Genomic DNA, 17,110 nt, shown 5'->3' with positions numbered 1-17,110 from the left:
CAAGACACACCAACTACAGAGGTATTTTTCATACATTCTGCTTCCTTCTGCATCATCATGAAATTAAGGATGTCATATGTCTCTCTACCCTCCACACAACTACAGTGATCCATATATATCCATTTTGGCAACACATTTGCTATTCTTTTAGCTATTATAGACATCAACACCTTATAATCGTAGTTTAAAATTGAAATGAAACCTATATGAAGTTGGCTGTGATGGGTCTTACCGTCTTTAAGTATTACAGCCACCATAGGTTTCTTCCAGGACAGTGGTACTTCTCTTCCTTTTAAAATACTGTTAAACAAAACTTTACAGATCTTTATAACTTTCTTCCCTCCTAACTTCCAAACTTCCACAGGAATGCCATATATTCTTGGAGACTTTCCCAAGGATTGATTATACATCACTGTTTTTGTCTCATCTCTTCCTATACTGTTATCAGCTAAGCCTCATCTACCTCTAACCTTAGCATACCTAGGTCTTCTATAAATATTTCCTTTTGAGCTTTTTTTGGTTTTCATATTCCTCTGCTTTATACAAATTTTAATATAATCTCCAAAATATCTCTAATACCTGTACAGGATGTCTAGTTATTTTTCTCATTATAGTAGGCTCCCTAAGTTTGAAAACAACCCTTTCTACTTTCTGTTGCTTAAGTTGTTGTGCTAAGACATTTTGTGCTCTGAAGTTATCAAAAACACAGTTGCTTAACAACATTCTTTTTAAACTCATGCATATTATCCAGATACTCCCTTATTTTCTCTTTAGCACTCTACAGTTGTGCCTCTTCTTGTTCTGTGAGATTCCCTTTATTCTGCATTACTTTAACATTTGTCAGCCCTCTAAATAATTCTTGTTACTACTTAACCATATCCCTTTCTTTTTATTTCTGCCCTGTTTTTAAGCTCCACTTTCATTTTATCCCAATCACTAACTATAACATCTGAAGAAATTTCTGTCTTCCTTTATAGTTCTTGTATAATTTCCACTACCCATTCCTTAAATTTCTCTTCAGTAGGTAGGTGGGCAAATACCAGAGTCTCGTTTTTACTTAATTGCCTTACATTTGCATCGTAGTCATTATTGGCACATGATTAGAAATAGTTGTTAGATGTGTGTCAACGTTTTCAGTTAAATGTACATGTTCATGTGAAATATATTTTGTGTAGTCTAGCCCAGTTATTGTACCTTGGGGAATGTGTACATTCTCTGAATTTTTACTATTGAATTCACATCTTCCATACTAAATATGTTCATAAATTGCTTCAGAATTTTACTTTTTGTTATATTTTCCCTTTTGGATCCCTCAGATACATCCTCACTGTTGCAAATCAAGTTTCATTCCTAACCTGTAAGTAACGTTCTTTGCTGAAGGCTGAATATTACTCCAAAAATGTTTGTAAGCTCCATAGTAGCAGTTTTATGTGGAATATAAATCCATGCCATCTTATTACTTCTCTCTTGCCAGTAGTCTGTTGCTACCACAAATCTACTATTTCTGTCTTTTTTTTGGTAACCATTTGAAATGTTGGGACTTACTAGCATGAGTCTTAAAACAGAGACTAAATAGCCGAAAGAACAAATGTACATATACCAAGTCTGAGACACTGTTTCTCAGAATATTCTCTTCTCTGAGATATGGCAGTCTCGGAGTTGGTATATGTACAAGTTCGTGGTTTGGGGGAGATTGTTCCCCCTGCAAAAAGAAGTTTAAAGGAGAAGACAGATGTTTGATGTTTGGTTTTTTATTTATTTATTTTTTTTGGCACTCAGCATTTCGAGTGCCAACCATTTGAAGAGGGAGTCTTTTTCTTCTGTCACTGTTGGAGCTTTTCTAACAATATTACTGATATTATGTTGAGTATCCATCCTGAAATCTACTTTTATCAAATTGATAATCTTGCTTCTTTCCAAATGTGTCTTCTGTAGCATTGCTATTTGCACACTGCATTTCCTAATATAATTCAGTACTCTTAGCTATTTGTCTATAAATGTGAGGCCATTCATGCTTCAAAGTAATATGTTTAGTGCAGCCCTTATGATAAGTTACTCCCACCGGTTATATATGACACCTTTTTAAATGCCTATTTCTAACTTTTATGTTACATGCACCCACTAATATTTGGCAGATTGATCTCTTGTACACTTGTTTCCTGTCATCTGTGTTTGAGCCTGTGTCATATTTTTGTTTTAATGAAAACCCTCAAAAAAAAAAAAAAAACACACAATACCTCCATAACCTATTCACTTAAACACACAAAACAATGTAAATCTTCAAATACTGAAGTTTAACCCTCCTTCTGAAAACAATTGTCCAATGTCGACAGCTGCACACACAAGCATAACTTGTTTATTCACGTTTGGTTACCGGGAAAATCCGACTGGGTAAAAGCCCATTTTCAGCAAAGGCCTGGAGAGAGAAGATCCAAATTATTACACAACAATTTAAGAACAATTTTACAGTTTTCAAAAATATAATAACATTTGCAGTTTAAATAATTATAACAAATTAGACATGATATAAAAACATTGGTTAAGAATCGATACAAGTTATGTGACAATCATTTAATATTGAGAGAAATTTTAGATAGTTTGTAGAGGAATTAAAGGTAAGTAATTCTAATACAAACAGGAATAACAATATGAAGTGAGGAAAAAACAGGCTTATGGTATAATTGGGAGAGAAAGTCAGAGAAGACAATTAGATAGCAGCAAGGAAGTAAGTGAACAAGGGAGAGTAAGGGGTGAAAAGGTACTTGTTCACATTTAAGGATATAATTTATCCTGGTTTTGAGCAAGAACAGAGCCAGATTTTAGATAGGAAGTCTTTCATAGTGGTTTTGAAAGATGGGAGGGAGGGTATTGACTTGATGGATACAGGTAAGGAGTTCTAGGCCTTAGCAACCTTGCACAAGTACAGACAATGCCCAGCAGATTTGATAGGTTTCTAGACAGAAGTTTTTGGTCACTGGATTACAGTGACAGAGTGGGAGCATAGCTGTTGGATGCTGAATAATTTTATAGGTAGTAAGAAGCTGTGTATATGTTGATGAGGCAGTTTAGTCACTTTAGGCTTTTTAGTGCTATACAGTGGTGGGTTCGGGAAGGGGTATTTGTTGCAAATTTACCAACTGTGGTATAGCATTGTTCAGGTTTTAACTTTTGTGAAGCCTTGAGGTTAGTGAGGATGGAAGCCCCATAAAGAAGTGTGGGGAGGAGATAAATAGTGGCAAGTGGAGTTTTAGTTGCATCGTTCAGAAAGTTTTTGGCTCCGTGTTGCAGCCCTAGTTTTTGATGAGATTTTCTTGTACAGTTTTGTATATGCGGGTGAAATGTAAGATTATCATCCGCTATCACCCCTAATAATTTGCTATGAGAAGTGACTTCCATGGGTGTATTATCAAGAGAGAGGACTTTAAATTGTTTTTTCATGAGAGAGGGATTTGGTCTTTTTTGTGTTGAGCATAAGTTGTGAATTACAAAGCCATGTTTCAGTGGCTGTTAGCTTCCTGAATAATCTTTGGAGGTGTACCATGTTGTCAGATGTGCAAATGAGAGTGGAATCATCTGTGTTTTGTATTGGGGTGGCCTGTTGTGTTGATATACAGAGGGTGTTGATAAAAATAGAGGAGGGGATCAAGGACAGAGCCTTGTGGTACACTGGTGGTGACTGGGAGGTAAAGAGAGAGCATGGAGTGTCATTTTACTGACTGATGCCTATTGGACAGGTAGCATTTGAATCACAGAAGGGTGGGCTGACAGAGACCTAGTGAGAACATTTGAAGTAGAAGCTTGCTGTGACAAACTGTGTCAAAGGCTTTAGATTAATCTAGAAAGAAGGAAGATAGTAGTTTGCCATTCAGTCTAGCTTTACTGACAGTATCTATATAGGATAGAAGGGCAGTGCTGGTAATATGGGAAGGATGGAGACATGTTGTGTAGGCGACAGGAGTTCTTCCTGGAGGAGATAGTCTAGCAGTTGTTTTTGAATACATTTTTCAAGCGTTTTGGCAAGGGGAGATAAGATTGCTGTAGGGCTAAAGTTATTAATGTCTATTGAATTTCCTCCTTTGTGCAGAGGGATAATGTGTGACTTTTCCCAGAGAGAGGGAAAGTGGGACTCTTGGACTGACCTATTTACAAGGATTGAGACAGGATAGGCTATGCTATTGGCTGCTAAGTTTAGGCACTCGCTCAGAAGGTCATCAGCTGAAGAAGAGCACGGTTTAAGTTTGAGTAGTTTTATACGGGATGTGGGCATATGTTTGAAGGAGAAAGTGGATGTGGTGATATGTGGCTGTTGGGCAGGGTTCGGATTAGAAGTTGAGGAGTCCTTGGTTAGAAATGCTGTAGTATCTATAAAATAATTAAAGTACATTGCAATTTCAAGTGGTGTGATCAGGAGAGGGGTTTGGGTTGAATATTTGGCTGGTATGTAAGATTTCTTTAATGAATGTCTAAATTTTTTTAGGGTTGTGTTTATTATTCTGAAACTTTTTATAGCATAGATTTTTTGTTTTCATTTATTTGCTTTTTAATACAGTTGTAGAGCATTCTGTAGTTGTCAAGACATTGAGGTGTTTTATATTTTTGCCATTCTTTCCATCCATGCTTTTTCTCTATCATGCATTAGCATTCTACTCTTTTTCATTAGCTGAATTGCATTATTTGATTTAGTTTCTTCCTTCCAGGAGACCCAGGGCTATTTAAGATATTTAGAAAAGTTGTGTTGAATTCATTTACAGCATCTTCTAAGGGGAGGATTTGTACGAAGTTCCAGTTAATGGATGATAGTGTAGTAATAAACATTTTAACCTAACATTGAAGTTATCTATGCTAAGATGCATGTTGCAGCCTGTCTACTTGCACCAATTGCTGTCTGTTCTTGTCTTTATTCTCCTCCCAAATGTGAAAAACAGGTTATATGCTTTCAGAAAACATTAACCTTTAGCCTTAAATGTGCTTGCTTTTATTGCACGGAGACAGAAGTACCAAATGTACAGCTGTACAAATCTCTCGGTTTACACCTAACATGTATTTGCTAAAGAAACTTTTCATTACATTCAATGTCCTTTTTACTTGCTTACACAAAAACTTGTTATTGGCTTAAGCTAAAGTCCTTAATGTAGACATTCACCTGTGCAAAAGTGAGAGAATGTATCAACTCTCCATACATTATAATCTGTGTACTTTTACACCCAGTCCCCACCCCAACAACTCAAGATTACAGTGTATCAACTTAAATGTGCTTTTGCCCATCTTTTCTTCTCTACACATTGTAATACGTGTGTTTTATTAAAACTGTAAAAGGGGAAAAAGGCTGTTTAATACTTTAGTGTCTTTATCACATACAAGAATAACTGAAAGAACTTTATTATGTAACCTGCAATTTGTATCATGAAATGTACCATATAACTGAAAGAACTTTGTTATGTAACCTGCAATTTGTATCATGAAATGTACCATATAAATACTATTAAGAATAGATATGGTTTTACTTGGTTCCTTTTCTTTCTCTCCCCCCCCTTCCCTTCAGCGGCCTTCCAAACATTAAGCTGGCATATGTGCTTTAGTCCCCCACGGGATTAACAAAGCCAATAAAAGTCTAATCTTTCCACTTTTTCTTGTAAAAGGATGTTTCCCAAATGTGATTGCTTTATAGTGTTACATTTATTCACTCGTTTCAATGTTGCTGGTCTTTTGTTCATCTCCATCTCCCAATCCCAGACTCCAGTTCATGTCCGAGGTACTGCTGATTCTTTTAGTTAGCTCATGTGTTTTTGCCTCTCAAGCATTTTCCTTTGCAACATTGAAAAAGGTTTCACTAGCAAAGTCTGTCTCTATGCTTTATTATCAGAAGAATGAGAAGCAGAGTCCCCTTCTGATAGCTCACATTTTGTTGATTTAAATTTTTGTATTTTCTCCTTAGGCTGTTCTGCATCAAAAATGAGTTTGATCTTCCAGGGAAAAAATATTCTGAAGACAGCTGTTTACAGCAGCTTGAATCTCACACCTGCTTCTCAACATTCCCTGATTGCTGGGATAAATGTGCTTCTCTTCTGCCTGGTGAACAGTGAACAATCATTTTCTACAAACGCTCAACTGTCGCCAGTTTTTAATACTTTGCCATTTTGCCACAGTTTTGTCAGGATTAATTCATTCTGGTGGCATGATTGCATCTTTACTAATATAGGTACTTCCTGCTTTCTCATGGCCAGGTTTGGAGTATACACATAATGTGTTCTTTAATTAACAAATCTTCCTGAGGAGTACCAGTCCAGTTGCTTTTGTATGCTTTCATAAAGTTAATACAGTCTGTTCCTTCCAGTTTCTCGGATACAGCAGAAAATCTCAAAATTTCTGTGCATGCTCTGTCCTCTAACTTTTGCCATTTTTGTTTTGAAACGGCTCTTGAGCAGTTTCATACTCTGCCAGCCTTTTCACTTTGACCTCTGATTTTTGCAGTTTTACCAGTTAATCTAAGTAGCTGGTTAATGTTGCTTCCATTTTTCCAGCCTTTGGGTATTTGAGTTGATACACTACTTTCATGTATCATTTATTTTAATTAGCTCTCAGCAGATTTGACTTCTCTTTACGTTTAGATTACTGGAAGCCATGTCTTGTACCAAAGCTGGAGCTTGAACTGCAGTTTGCTGAACAGTTGTAGGATTCTTCCAGTCTGTGTTTCTGTTCACCTTTTTTAGCTGACTTTCTTTCAGGCCAAGTTTCTTCTTTCCTGGCATCTACGCCGTGCACTTACTAGCCCGTAAGTGAATTTACTAAAACTTGCAGAGCTTCTGGGCCTTCTCTTTCTATTTTCACCTTGGGATAACTGAAATTAAGCTGTTGATCAGTGTGCAACCATCTTGGAAGTCAATCATACCTTCATATTAAAGACATATGGAGGAAAAATTAACATCTTTCCTAAATATTGGCATCTGGTATTTGTGGAATGCCAAACACTGATTTGTGCATCTGTGTGGAGTCAAAGTGCTTGTGTTTCCAGTTTTTTTTTTTTTTTATAGAGAAGTGTCTCATAGGTGCAACTTACTATAGTGTTAGCACTTCTTCCAGTTTTGTACAGTCAAGATTGTTGTGACTTGGCAGTTTTTGCAATGTTGGAGGCAGGTGGTTTTCATAGTATTGCATGATAAATTTTAACTTAGACCAAGTCAGATTCAAGGGATAACGGCTAATTATAACCTGTTAGGATGTTGCATACCTCGCCATCCTATATGCGTGCACACACATGCATATCACGCTGCATTTCATCCTGTGTACTGTTGTAGCTGCAGGGAGTGTCATGGATATAAGCTTTATAGACATGACTTTGACCTGGTTAATCACGAACCGCTGCTGTTCAAGTTTGAATGCACCGGTCTTGCAGAGGGTTTCTTTGTGTGACTTTTTAATTACCTCAGTTCAGGATTAGGTTTTGCATTTCTACTAGATAGCCTCTGATATCAGCCCCCATCCTGATCTTTATACATTAACAACTTAACGGTGCACCTCCCTGATCTGTCTATACTTTTATATGCAGATGACTTTGCCTTCTTGCATGCTAGACCTGTTTCTTTAGTTTCAGTACTTAATTTGCTCCTGAAATGTCCAGAACTGAGTAGTAATTCAAATAAACAAGTTGAGTATCAAGCAAAGAACAAATGTGTGGTCTTTGGAACCAGGTCATAACTCAAGTTTTGCTTCCTTTCTGGATTGTTGAGTGCTGTAATAATCCTGCACTGGAAATTCTTTCATTTGCTTGTCTTAGGTTGGATGTAAAATCTGTATGTGGATTTTAAGCTACATTTACATGCTTGTGGACAGAGACTTAAACCAGTTGGGTACCTGCAGAAAAATAATTATCAGGTCCTTAGGATAAGGCCAGGTGTGACATAATGGGGGGTGCATTCCTTTTCATTTTGAATATTTTTTTTTCTCATGTATTTATTCCTTATGAAGTACTACTTGTACAGAGTCCTTAAAGCAAATATAATCCAAAAAAACGCTCACGTATTATTCCACTTCCCACAAAACGTACAGTTGCTAAGAAGAAAAAAGAGAATGCGTGGGAAGCAATGTGCAGAGTAAGTTTTATATCCCAAGTAGTTCACTATAAAGTTCCAAATACAATACGAATCAGGTTCAGATGTCTCCTCAATGTAAACAGCCTATGCAGGCAATTGCTGACACCCAAAACCAGCGGGTGCTTGAAATTAGGGCAGCACTTCCTGTCCCTTTAATTTTTAAATAATGTATGCACTTCAGTTAATTGAGGATGTGACATCATTGCATTTTTAATGTTTGTATATTTAAATGTTTGCACCAAGCACTTTAGTTGTTATTGGCCTGAAGAAGACCACCAGTTGAAAGCGCTTGCCGTTTTTATTTAATAAATATTTATAACCTCCGCTTAATGCTTGTATTTACTTGATTGTGCATGACAAGCTATTGTTTTGTGGAGTGGCACTAACAAGAGTTTGTGGCTGAACTACTAGGAAGAGGAACACACCCGCTGGTTTTGGGTGTCAGCAATTGCCTGCATAGGCTGTTTACATTGAGGAGACATCTGAACCTGATTCGTATTGTATTTGGAACTTTACAGTGAACTACTTGGGATATAAAACTTACTCTGCACATTGCTTCCCACGCATTCTCTTTTTTCTTAAAGCAAATATACCTTGTTGTAGCAAACTTGCTTTCTTAAAGGGGGTACCACTGTGTTTGCAAAAAACAAAATGAATGGCATGACTTTATTCATCTTTTTAGGAAGCTATCTCATAGTGCTCATAACATCCTGTCTCCTTCTTTGTCATAGGTCGGCAGATTGGGACGTCGTCTTCCTGCTTTATTACCGTGATTCCAGTAGCACCGCTGCTGCTATCCTCAAAAATCTTTACTATCTACTTTAGTATGTTTAAGGGAGAGACAAGGACTTCTTTATCCTATTCTGTGTACCCCAACTGTTTAGTTTAGACAGTTGCCAATGAGCTACTTAAATGTGCCACTGTGTCCCCTCCTAGGTAGCTGCAGACCTTTATGCCAATGTAGACTGAAGTATTTTTTTTCCAAGTGAAGCATTATGCCCAAAGCCTTAGGCTTTGCCCTCAAGTATTCTCTTTACTAGAAAAAAAAAATAGAAAAACAAGCTTTAAATGTATAGTCTTAAGACCAAGTGGAGTAGGAGTAAACTGCAAATTTCACGAGTTTCCATATAAATAAATATATATATAAATAACAGTTGTATAACTAGAGAAGGAGTTGACTTTTTCAGGAGATTTTCAAGGTTCATGGGAAGGGTGTTGAATGACTGGAACATTCTTCATGAAGACAGTAAGGTTAAGGACAGCGATGTAGTTCGGGCATATATGGACTAGAATTACAGCAGTGCTTTATCTTTTTTGATTTTCACTGTTGAAGTGACACCCTTTTGTTCTCCCTTGACTGAATGTGAGTTTGCCAAGAGTGGCCGTCAGAAGTAGTTAAAGTGTTTTGTTATTATATAGCCCCAACTCTTGTGGACACTCTGCTAAGAAGTGGAAGAAGAATGTGTATTTGGGCAAACCTTGCTGATCAAGCCTCACTACTTTAAGGGACGTTGCCGCTAAAAACCCCAATCCCTTTCTTTCGGATATGGGAAGTGGTTTCCTTAGTCTAAGAAATTGCACTTCCCTGTGTACCCTTGACCCCTCCATTCCCCCATAAGAGACAAGCAGGCTACCCCCTCCCTCCTTGGCTTCTCCAGTGCCTGGGATAACTAAATGAAATTCACCTGGGTTTCAGTTAGGGTTCAATCCTTTTGCACCACAGAGCCAAGTGTACAAAGGGTAAATAAATTGTTGATGTTTAGCTAATAGATTATTTTTTTTAACTCCCTGCACCCACTATGTGGCGATCATCAGCCCCCTCTGTGGCCATTTCATCAATTCATTCCCCATAATTCGATGATGGCCAGCCAGGAGGAACCATCATTTCAACAGCTATCCATGGTGGCTTTAGCCTTTCCTTGTCCCTCATGCATGTACCAGGTGAGGTGTGAGTGAGGGGCATGCAATGGGATGACAGAGGATGTCCTTTCACTTCCACAAAGGTTGTTCTTTGGGCATCCTTGTACTATCGCCTGTGGCAGGAGAGGTCAGCGTCCTGATCTCTTTTAGGAAGTTGGAAGCAGACAGTGTGACATAAGTAAGATATGCTGATGAGAGAGATGTGTGTCTAGGAAGATCCCCATGCTGTGGAACAGGCACCCCATCCATGTGAAGCAGGGTCCATCCCTAACCCTATTTAATTGTAACCTTGACCAGTGGGTCGGAAATTCACCAAGTCTGGCTTCCATGTCTTTGATAGAGGCAGGCAGTAATGCCCAAACTAACATAACCTTTACAAATTTCCTAACATACTTCCTCCAATAAATACCCATGATAAATAGGGACACAACTGGGTCGGATTGCACTGCTAGGCTTCTAAAGGTCCTGGTGGGTGTTAACCTAATCTATACCTATGAACTTGAGATTTTTCAACCATTCTCTGCCCCACCGGAAGTAGACAAAACTGATTAAATGCTTTTTTGTGACCCTTTTAATTCACAGATCTTGATGATCTGTACTGTTTGTTATGAATATGGATTGTAGTTACAACTGGCTTTGATTTCTTGACTTTTTAATACATAAATAGTTCTTTTCCCTGTTCAGATGTTGAGTAATCTTGCAAAATGTCATGCATAGAGATGTAGGGAGAGATTAAAATTCAATTAAATGCCTTCACTAAAATTAATTACAAAACAGTTAATCTCATTTTAACATATTTTAAGTGAATTAAGAATTTTATGATTCCAGCAAACTATATGCCTGTCTAATTAGACTGTGGAATGCTTAGTATTGATCTGTTTGTATAAATGGCTCGTGTGACTTTTTTTTCCTGAAGTGTGTTTTATAATTTTAATTTCTAAGAAATATTTTTTCTGATGCATGCTTGTTTTGTTACATTAATTTATTGACCAGTCTTTAAAAAATATTTCGGGAAACATTTTTTTGTATGTTGCTTATATTTTTGGTACGATTCATACACTTTAGAATTATAAACCAGTAGTATTTGGACGATGATGCAGAGTTTGACTTGCGATTGTGGATTCAGAATGAATGCTGCAAATGGAGCCCTCTTGAATACTTAATCAGAAAGTATTGCATGCTGCGCTGAGTTGCTAGACAGCCTTATACAGAGCTTCCTTGTTGCGAGCTGTTGTGTCTAGCAATCTGATACTGTGCTGATCAAGAGTGCAAGAGCATGGACATGTCAGCAGTTATGATTATTAACTGGGAAGTGTATGGAAATAAAATGGTCGTAGTCTGTGCCATGTGATATCCTCTGTAAGTGGCACAGAGCAGCTACAACAACTACAAGGTGTTATCAGTGCACTGTGTTCACAACATTCAGGTGACTCACTGCAGATGCCACTGTGTAGCCCTGAGCTGTGCCTTTACCTCAGATTTGAGGTCTTGTTTAGGCAGTTTTGAGTCACATACTCTTTGTACCGTAGTGGCATTTGTTATCTGAATCAACCATACTCCCTTGCACTGTGCTGCAGTTAACCATTGTAGCTAAACACAAGGATTTCTGAATCCTGCCAGCATGTAGTCATTAGTCAGTCATAATAATTCATATTATTTTTGATAAAAAAAAATTATAGTTGATTTTATTAAGGTAGCATCTTGTCTGACAGTTTAGGTAATTATGTGAGAGTACATACAGTGATGAGAAAATAGTTATGTCATACTTGGAATTGCAAGATTAACTTGTAATGACAAGTTGAGTATTATACATGTGGAAAAGTGTACCTCTCAGTGTAAATAAAATGTTGTAGTTATGAGACCATGAATTTTAACAATTTTGTAAAAGCTAAGATTGTGAAGTAATTGCGAGTCAATAGGCTTTCCTTCCCAAATTATATGGTTCAGTGAGTTTTGAACATCTTTTTTTAAAGGTGGGTATGGAGCTGCCACTCTGAATATGAGACGTGATCCATTGAACGTCAAGACTGCAGGAAGTGAATTTCCATTAATTCTGGGTCGTGATGTCTCGGGGGTTGTTATGGAATGTGGATTAGATGTGTCCTACTTCAAGCCAGGAGATGAGGTGATGTAATATTTTGATGTGATTCTCTCCTCTGTCTAGCCTTATTTCAGTAGCTTTTGCATTTTACAGTAGTTGGCTGTCCTCTAAGGTTAACTTCAATTCTTTTGTTTCAGCAACCAGTTTTAGTGCTGGATTTGTAATGGGGTTTGACTTGCACTGACAGACAGGATCCCAGATTAAAACTGTATGTCCTGTTACCCTGTAGTCAGGGATTTCTTTCATATCAGACTAGATGTATGCCATAATGTTCATTGTTTGTGCCTTCATTCTGGCCCCTCTCTGTAAGGAGTTGGTTTATGCACAGTCTGCTTCACTCAACCCATTTGATACAAGAATAGTCTTGTTAGTCAATAAGCCATGACTACTCGCTTCTTTGGCTGAATGCTATTTTTACTGGTAAGATAGCCAGCTGATGCAGTTTTCCTAACCTAATGCATTTTTTAGGAAAATAAGTGACAAAGTAAGAAAATGAACAGTATCAGGTTTCAGTATTAGTAGGAAATGCTGTAAATTGATGGACACTTTCATTGGATTCGATACATGGTGAATGTTAGGTTTTAAAGTACAAATGCAAGTAGTGTCTTGTCTTGGTGCTGCTTTAATTCGGCTGATGGAGTATATTTTATAGTTGTGAAGTGTTATTGCATGATGCTTTGTGTACTGATTACATCCATACATCCACAACCCATTTTTTCCATTTTAGCACATGCGGTCAGGGTGCCACTTCAAGAGTGACATTCATCTATTTTTAATGGAAATTGCTGTCATTAATGACAACAGTGGCAAGACAGAGTCTAGAAAGTCATCCACAGAAAAGCTGCATGTTGGGAGGGGGGGCTTTTAAAACCATGACACACACACACACACACACACACAAAGTAGCTTGCATTGTTGACCTTGCCCATCCTAGGTGATGCACATTCCGAAAAGTAAATCTGAACATAAAGCACATATGTACACTTCCCGTTTTACGCAGTACTGAAATGTCACAAGCAGGATGATGAGCAGTACTGACTTCTTATTTGGGGTTCAGATTTACCATTGTTAGCTGAATGATTCTAAATTATCCAGAACTACAAAGCAAGCAGCTCCCAGAGCCACACAAATTTTCACTGTGTAGCCACCTTACACAACAGATCTAGGCACATTGCACAGGCAGCACTGTACAACCAGTTCAGTTCCACTACAGAGGCAGCACTGCACAACTGATCCAGGTCCATGGCAGAGGCAGTACTACACAACTGATCCAGGTCTGTGGCACAGGCAGTAGTACACCAGGGCCGATGCGGCAGACGCCACTGATCCAGGGCCGATGCGGCAGACGCCACTGATCCAGGGCCGATGCGGCAGACGCCACTGATCCAGGGCCGATGCGGCAGACGCCACTGATCCAGGGCCGATGCGGCAGACGCCACTGCACCACCAAACATTTGCTTTCTGTATTGACATTGGTAGTACTTTTCTTGCCATATGTACTCATGTCCCAACAGCACTGCTGTGCAGTGCACAACCTGTCTTGCCTTTGTTTTGTTTCCTCAAGTAATTGGCATCTTAAACATCAGCATTAATGTTGAACATTTGGGTGACAGGAGGAGTGTGTGCAGCCTGGCACATCAGGTTGCTTTCCTGAATTATTTCCAGTTTGGGGTGGACTGTTCAAACTTCCTATTTTGTACTTTTGTATCTTGTTCCATGGCTTGAGCCTCTGTTTTATGCGTGGCTGCAATGTTGACATTTCACACACATCTGTTGCACACAGAAAAAGAACCACAATGTGCATTAGCATTGCTTTGCATGTTGCATGCACCTGAGTATATAATGTGCAGTGTGCTTGGTTTGAACCATATTGCACAATTGTAAAATACTTGTAATGAATTTGTTGCTATAATGCTAGAGTGCAGTTGAACTGAATAATAGCAGTACTTGAGGCTCCATAGTGATACATGTCATATGTGTTATAAGAGAAGCATCAGTGATTATTTTTCTGTAATGAGACGTAACCCCAAAACATTATTCCATATTTCATATCATTTGATGATTGAAAGAAAATGTAAGCTAATGGTGCCATTCTCTACTTTATAATATGTGACAGCTTAGAAAATATGAAAGACGTGTGCATACAGGGAATTAAATGTGCAAGTTTACAGAAGAATAGGTTCCAATTTAATTTTGATGGTTTACAGTTTGGGGAGGAAATCAGTTTTTTTAGATCTTGTCCTTAAGGGTTGTAACAATGATGGGAAGGTTATGACTTCTGTTTATAGGAAATTGGGGGATGCAGCATATATATGCATTGAGTTGCCATCCCCATTATCTCATTTCCACACTACCTTACGGGAAATTTTTGAGACTTGATAAATTATGCAGTCAGGATCCAGATGTCTTTAAAGAAGCTCATAAAACAGTGGATATGTTTATGAGAAGGGGGAATGATAAGAATGACGTTTTTGATTCCCTTCAAAAGGTTATATTTAAAAGATAGAATGTGATTAATGAGAGAGAGAAATGGATGGCAGACTATAATAAGCACATGGAGGGTAAGAAAGATAGGACTGGGAGTTTTGTGAATTATAATAGAAATAATGCCCATGGGGATAAGAGGGACATTTATTTTGTGACTGTATATAATGTACTTGGTGAACAAATAGGGGTTTAAAATACTATTGGCCAATTTTATTAAAGGATAAGGATTTGGCTAATAGAATTAATTTTCACCCTTGTGTTTCTTTTAGGAAGGGTCGAAGTTTAGCTGATATATTAGTTCATAGCAGATTTGTTCTTTCCTTAATAAATATTCACGGGCAAATTAAGATAAATTATGGCATATTTAGATACAGAAAATGTTCAGTATGTAACAGACTGGTGAACTACTTTTCTAAAATTAATAAGATTAATTTTTATCCTGTTCAGTTTAATTGCAATATTGAAGTAGTTATTTATGCTTTACAATGCCCCTGTAGTTTGTTTTATATTGGGGAAAGCCAAAGGGCTTTTAAAATGAGGTTCCAATAGTACATTAGAGACATTAAAAGAGCTTGTTTGGAAAGCCTTCTGGCAGGACATTTCAAGGATTTCCATCAAAGTAATGCGGCATTACTTGGGGGCTGAATTCTGGAGCAGGTAATGTTACAAATGGGGGAGTTGGGGACTCTTAAAGAAAATTGTTGTATAAAGAGGTTATATATATATATTTTAAAATACAATATTTTGGCTCTCGAAGGGTTAAATAATGAACGCAATTGGCTCCCGAAGGGTTAAATAATGAATGCAATTGGAAATATTTGATTAATTAAGGTGTTAATTATGTGTTAATTTTTTAATATATATGACTAATGATGTGGTTTTATGAAATGAATTGTACTTCTGGAAGGTTTATGGCCGAGGCGATAGAGGATATTAAACAAGTACATTTATTGGTTCTGTGGATGTGGTTCCTTTTATTCTGCTTTTTTGGTGTGGTTTTGTATAATTAAATGTGCAAGGTCTGCAATTTGAGTGAAAACCTCAGACTTCACTCTTCTCAAAGTTATGAGAAGCCACAGAACATGTGCTGTGTAGGTAGAATTAGGTATTCCTGGTGAATGTAGTTAGAATGTCTAGGAGTTTCTATAACTGAGACATATATAAAACTCAAAGGAGGAGACCAGTTCCTTTGAGTTTAGCTATTAAAGAGTAAATTGCTTTATCCTGGAAATAAGTGAGAGATGGCAGTGATTAGAGTGTAGGGGGAAAAAGACAAATTAATTGCCACTTTGTCTAAATCTGACTAGTTTTCACTAAGTTTCTTAAGTCTGCTGCAAGAGACTTCTGTTGGCATGGAATTGTTGCACAGTGGTGAAGTTTGAATTAAGATAGCTGTGGTTAAAATCTCCATTGATTACATATAGATGCTTTTTAAGACTAGAGTAGTACACCAGATCTAGATTGGAGTCTTTGATACTCTAGCAATAACCCATGACTGAGTGTGGGTATATAAGGACTTGCCTACAGGTTGGAGTGGTTTGATCACGAGGGTGAAGGCAGAATGATTAAGCAAAGCCAACCGCGCATATACTCACATCCACAAGTGGGTTTTTATTGTTATGCACATTATTTAAGAAGAAAATTGCTTACCTTTCATAAATATCTTTGTATAATAGTGCTGTAGTGTTCATCCATATTGTTTCCCATTCTTCCATTTTTTTTTATTTACTGTGCATTTGTACAGGAGTTATGTTCCCACTCTTGCACAGTACATCAGTGCTCCTGAAGAAAAGAGAATCTCTGCTGCGTTTTTTTTTTTTGGGGGGGGAGGGTGCTGTTCAAATCTTTTGCCTCATAATTTTGGTATTTTCCGTATAAAAAGTTTTCTAGCAAGCCACTGGGGTTGAAGTCATTAAGCAATAACAGACATTTGAGATTTAACCTGCATATTCAGAAAATGCATGCTAACAGAAAGCGTCTGTTTCAAGCAGCCTTCTAACAGCAAAACACAATGTAATGAGAAGGAAGCAAAGGCCCAAATATAGTCCTGACTTTTATTGCAGTTATAAAGTGAGAAAGTTGCCTTTTCTTAAGGATATAAAGACTATATCTCAAATGTCTGTCATTTATTTAATGACATCAACCCCAGTGGCTTGCTAGAAAACTAATTCTGTATGTGGAAAAGACCAAAAGTAGAAGGCAAAAGTCTAGACATTCTGCGAAGATCTGGATAGTTGAGAGGTTATGAGAGTTTGCTGGTATTTAAGAAGGGACACTGTAGAAATACAAGGAAAATCAGGTACTTTTCTGTTTTGTTACTTTTGCAGAATGCACCTGATTTTTCTTGTATTTTGCTCTACCTTGAGTAACATATTCCAACAGAAAAGTCTGGCTGCTGAATGGTACTTTAGCAGACGGACTTTTTTAATATGGGTGTGTGCTCAATTTACAACGGGCACACTGGTTGAGCTGTCCAATCAGCATGCACGTTTTTGAGTAACTACCTGTCCTT

The 17,110-nt window shown here is 37.6% G+C and overlaps 1 protein-coding gene across 1 annotated transcript in view; it reads left to right on the top strand.

Moving 5' to 3' along the window:
* Positions 1 to 17,110, top strand: part of RTN4IP1 (reticulon 4 interacting protein 1) — a 349,792-nt gene that overhangs the window by 4,216 nt on the left and 328,466 nt on the right. Inside the window, exon 2 of the mRNA XM_044064928.1 lies at positions 11,984 to 12,135. Coding sequence (XP_043920863.1) covers positions 11,984 to 12,135 — 152 coding nt within the window. The remainder of the gene's footprint in view (positions 1 to 11,983; positions 12,136 to 17,110) is intronic.

This window comes from Protopterus annectens, chromosome 1.part0, assembly GCF_019279795.1.
Source record: "Protopterus annectens isolate FY-2018-M chromosome 1.part0, PAN1.0, whole genome shotgun sequence".
Taxonomy (NCBI): Eukaryota; Metazoa; Chordata; order Ceratodontiformes; family Protopteridae; genus Protopterus; species Protopterus annectens.
The sequence above is the reverse complement of the archived record's forward strand: the minus strand, read 5'-3'. Positions and strand labels throughout refer to the sequence as shown.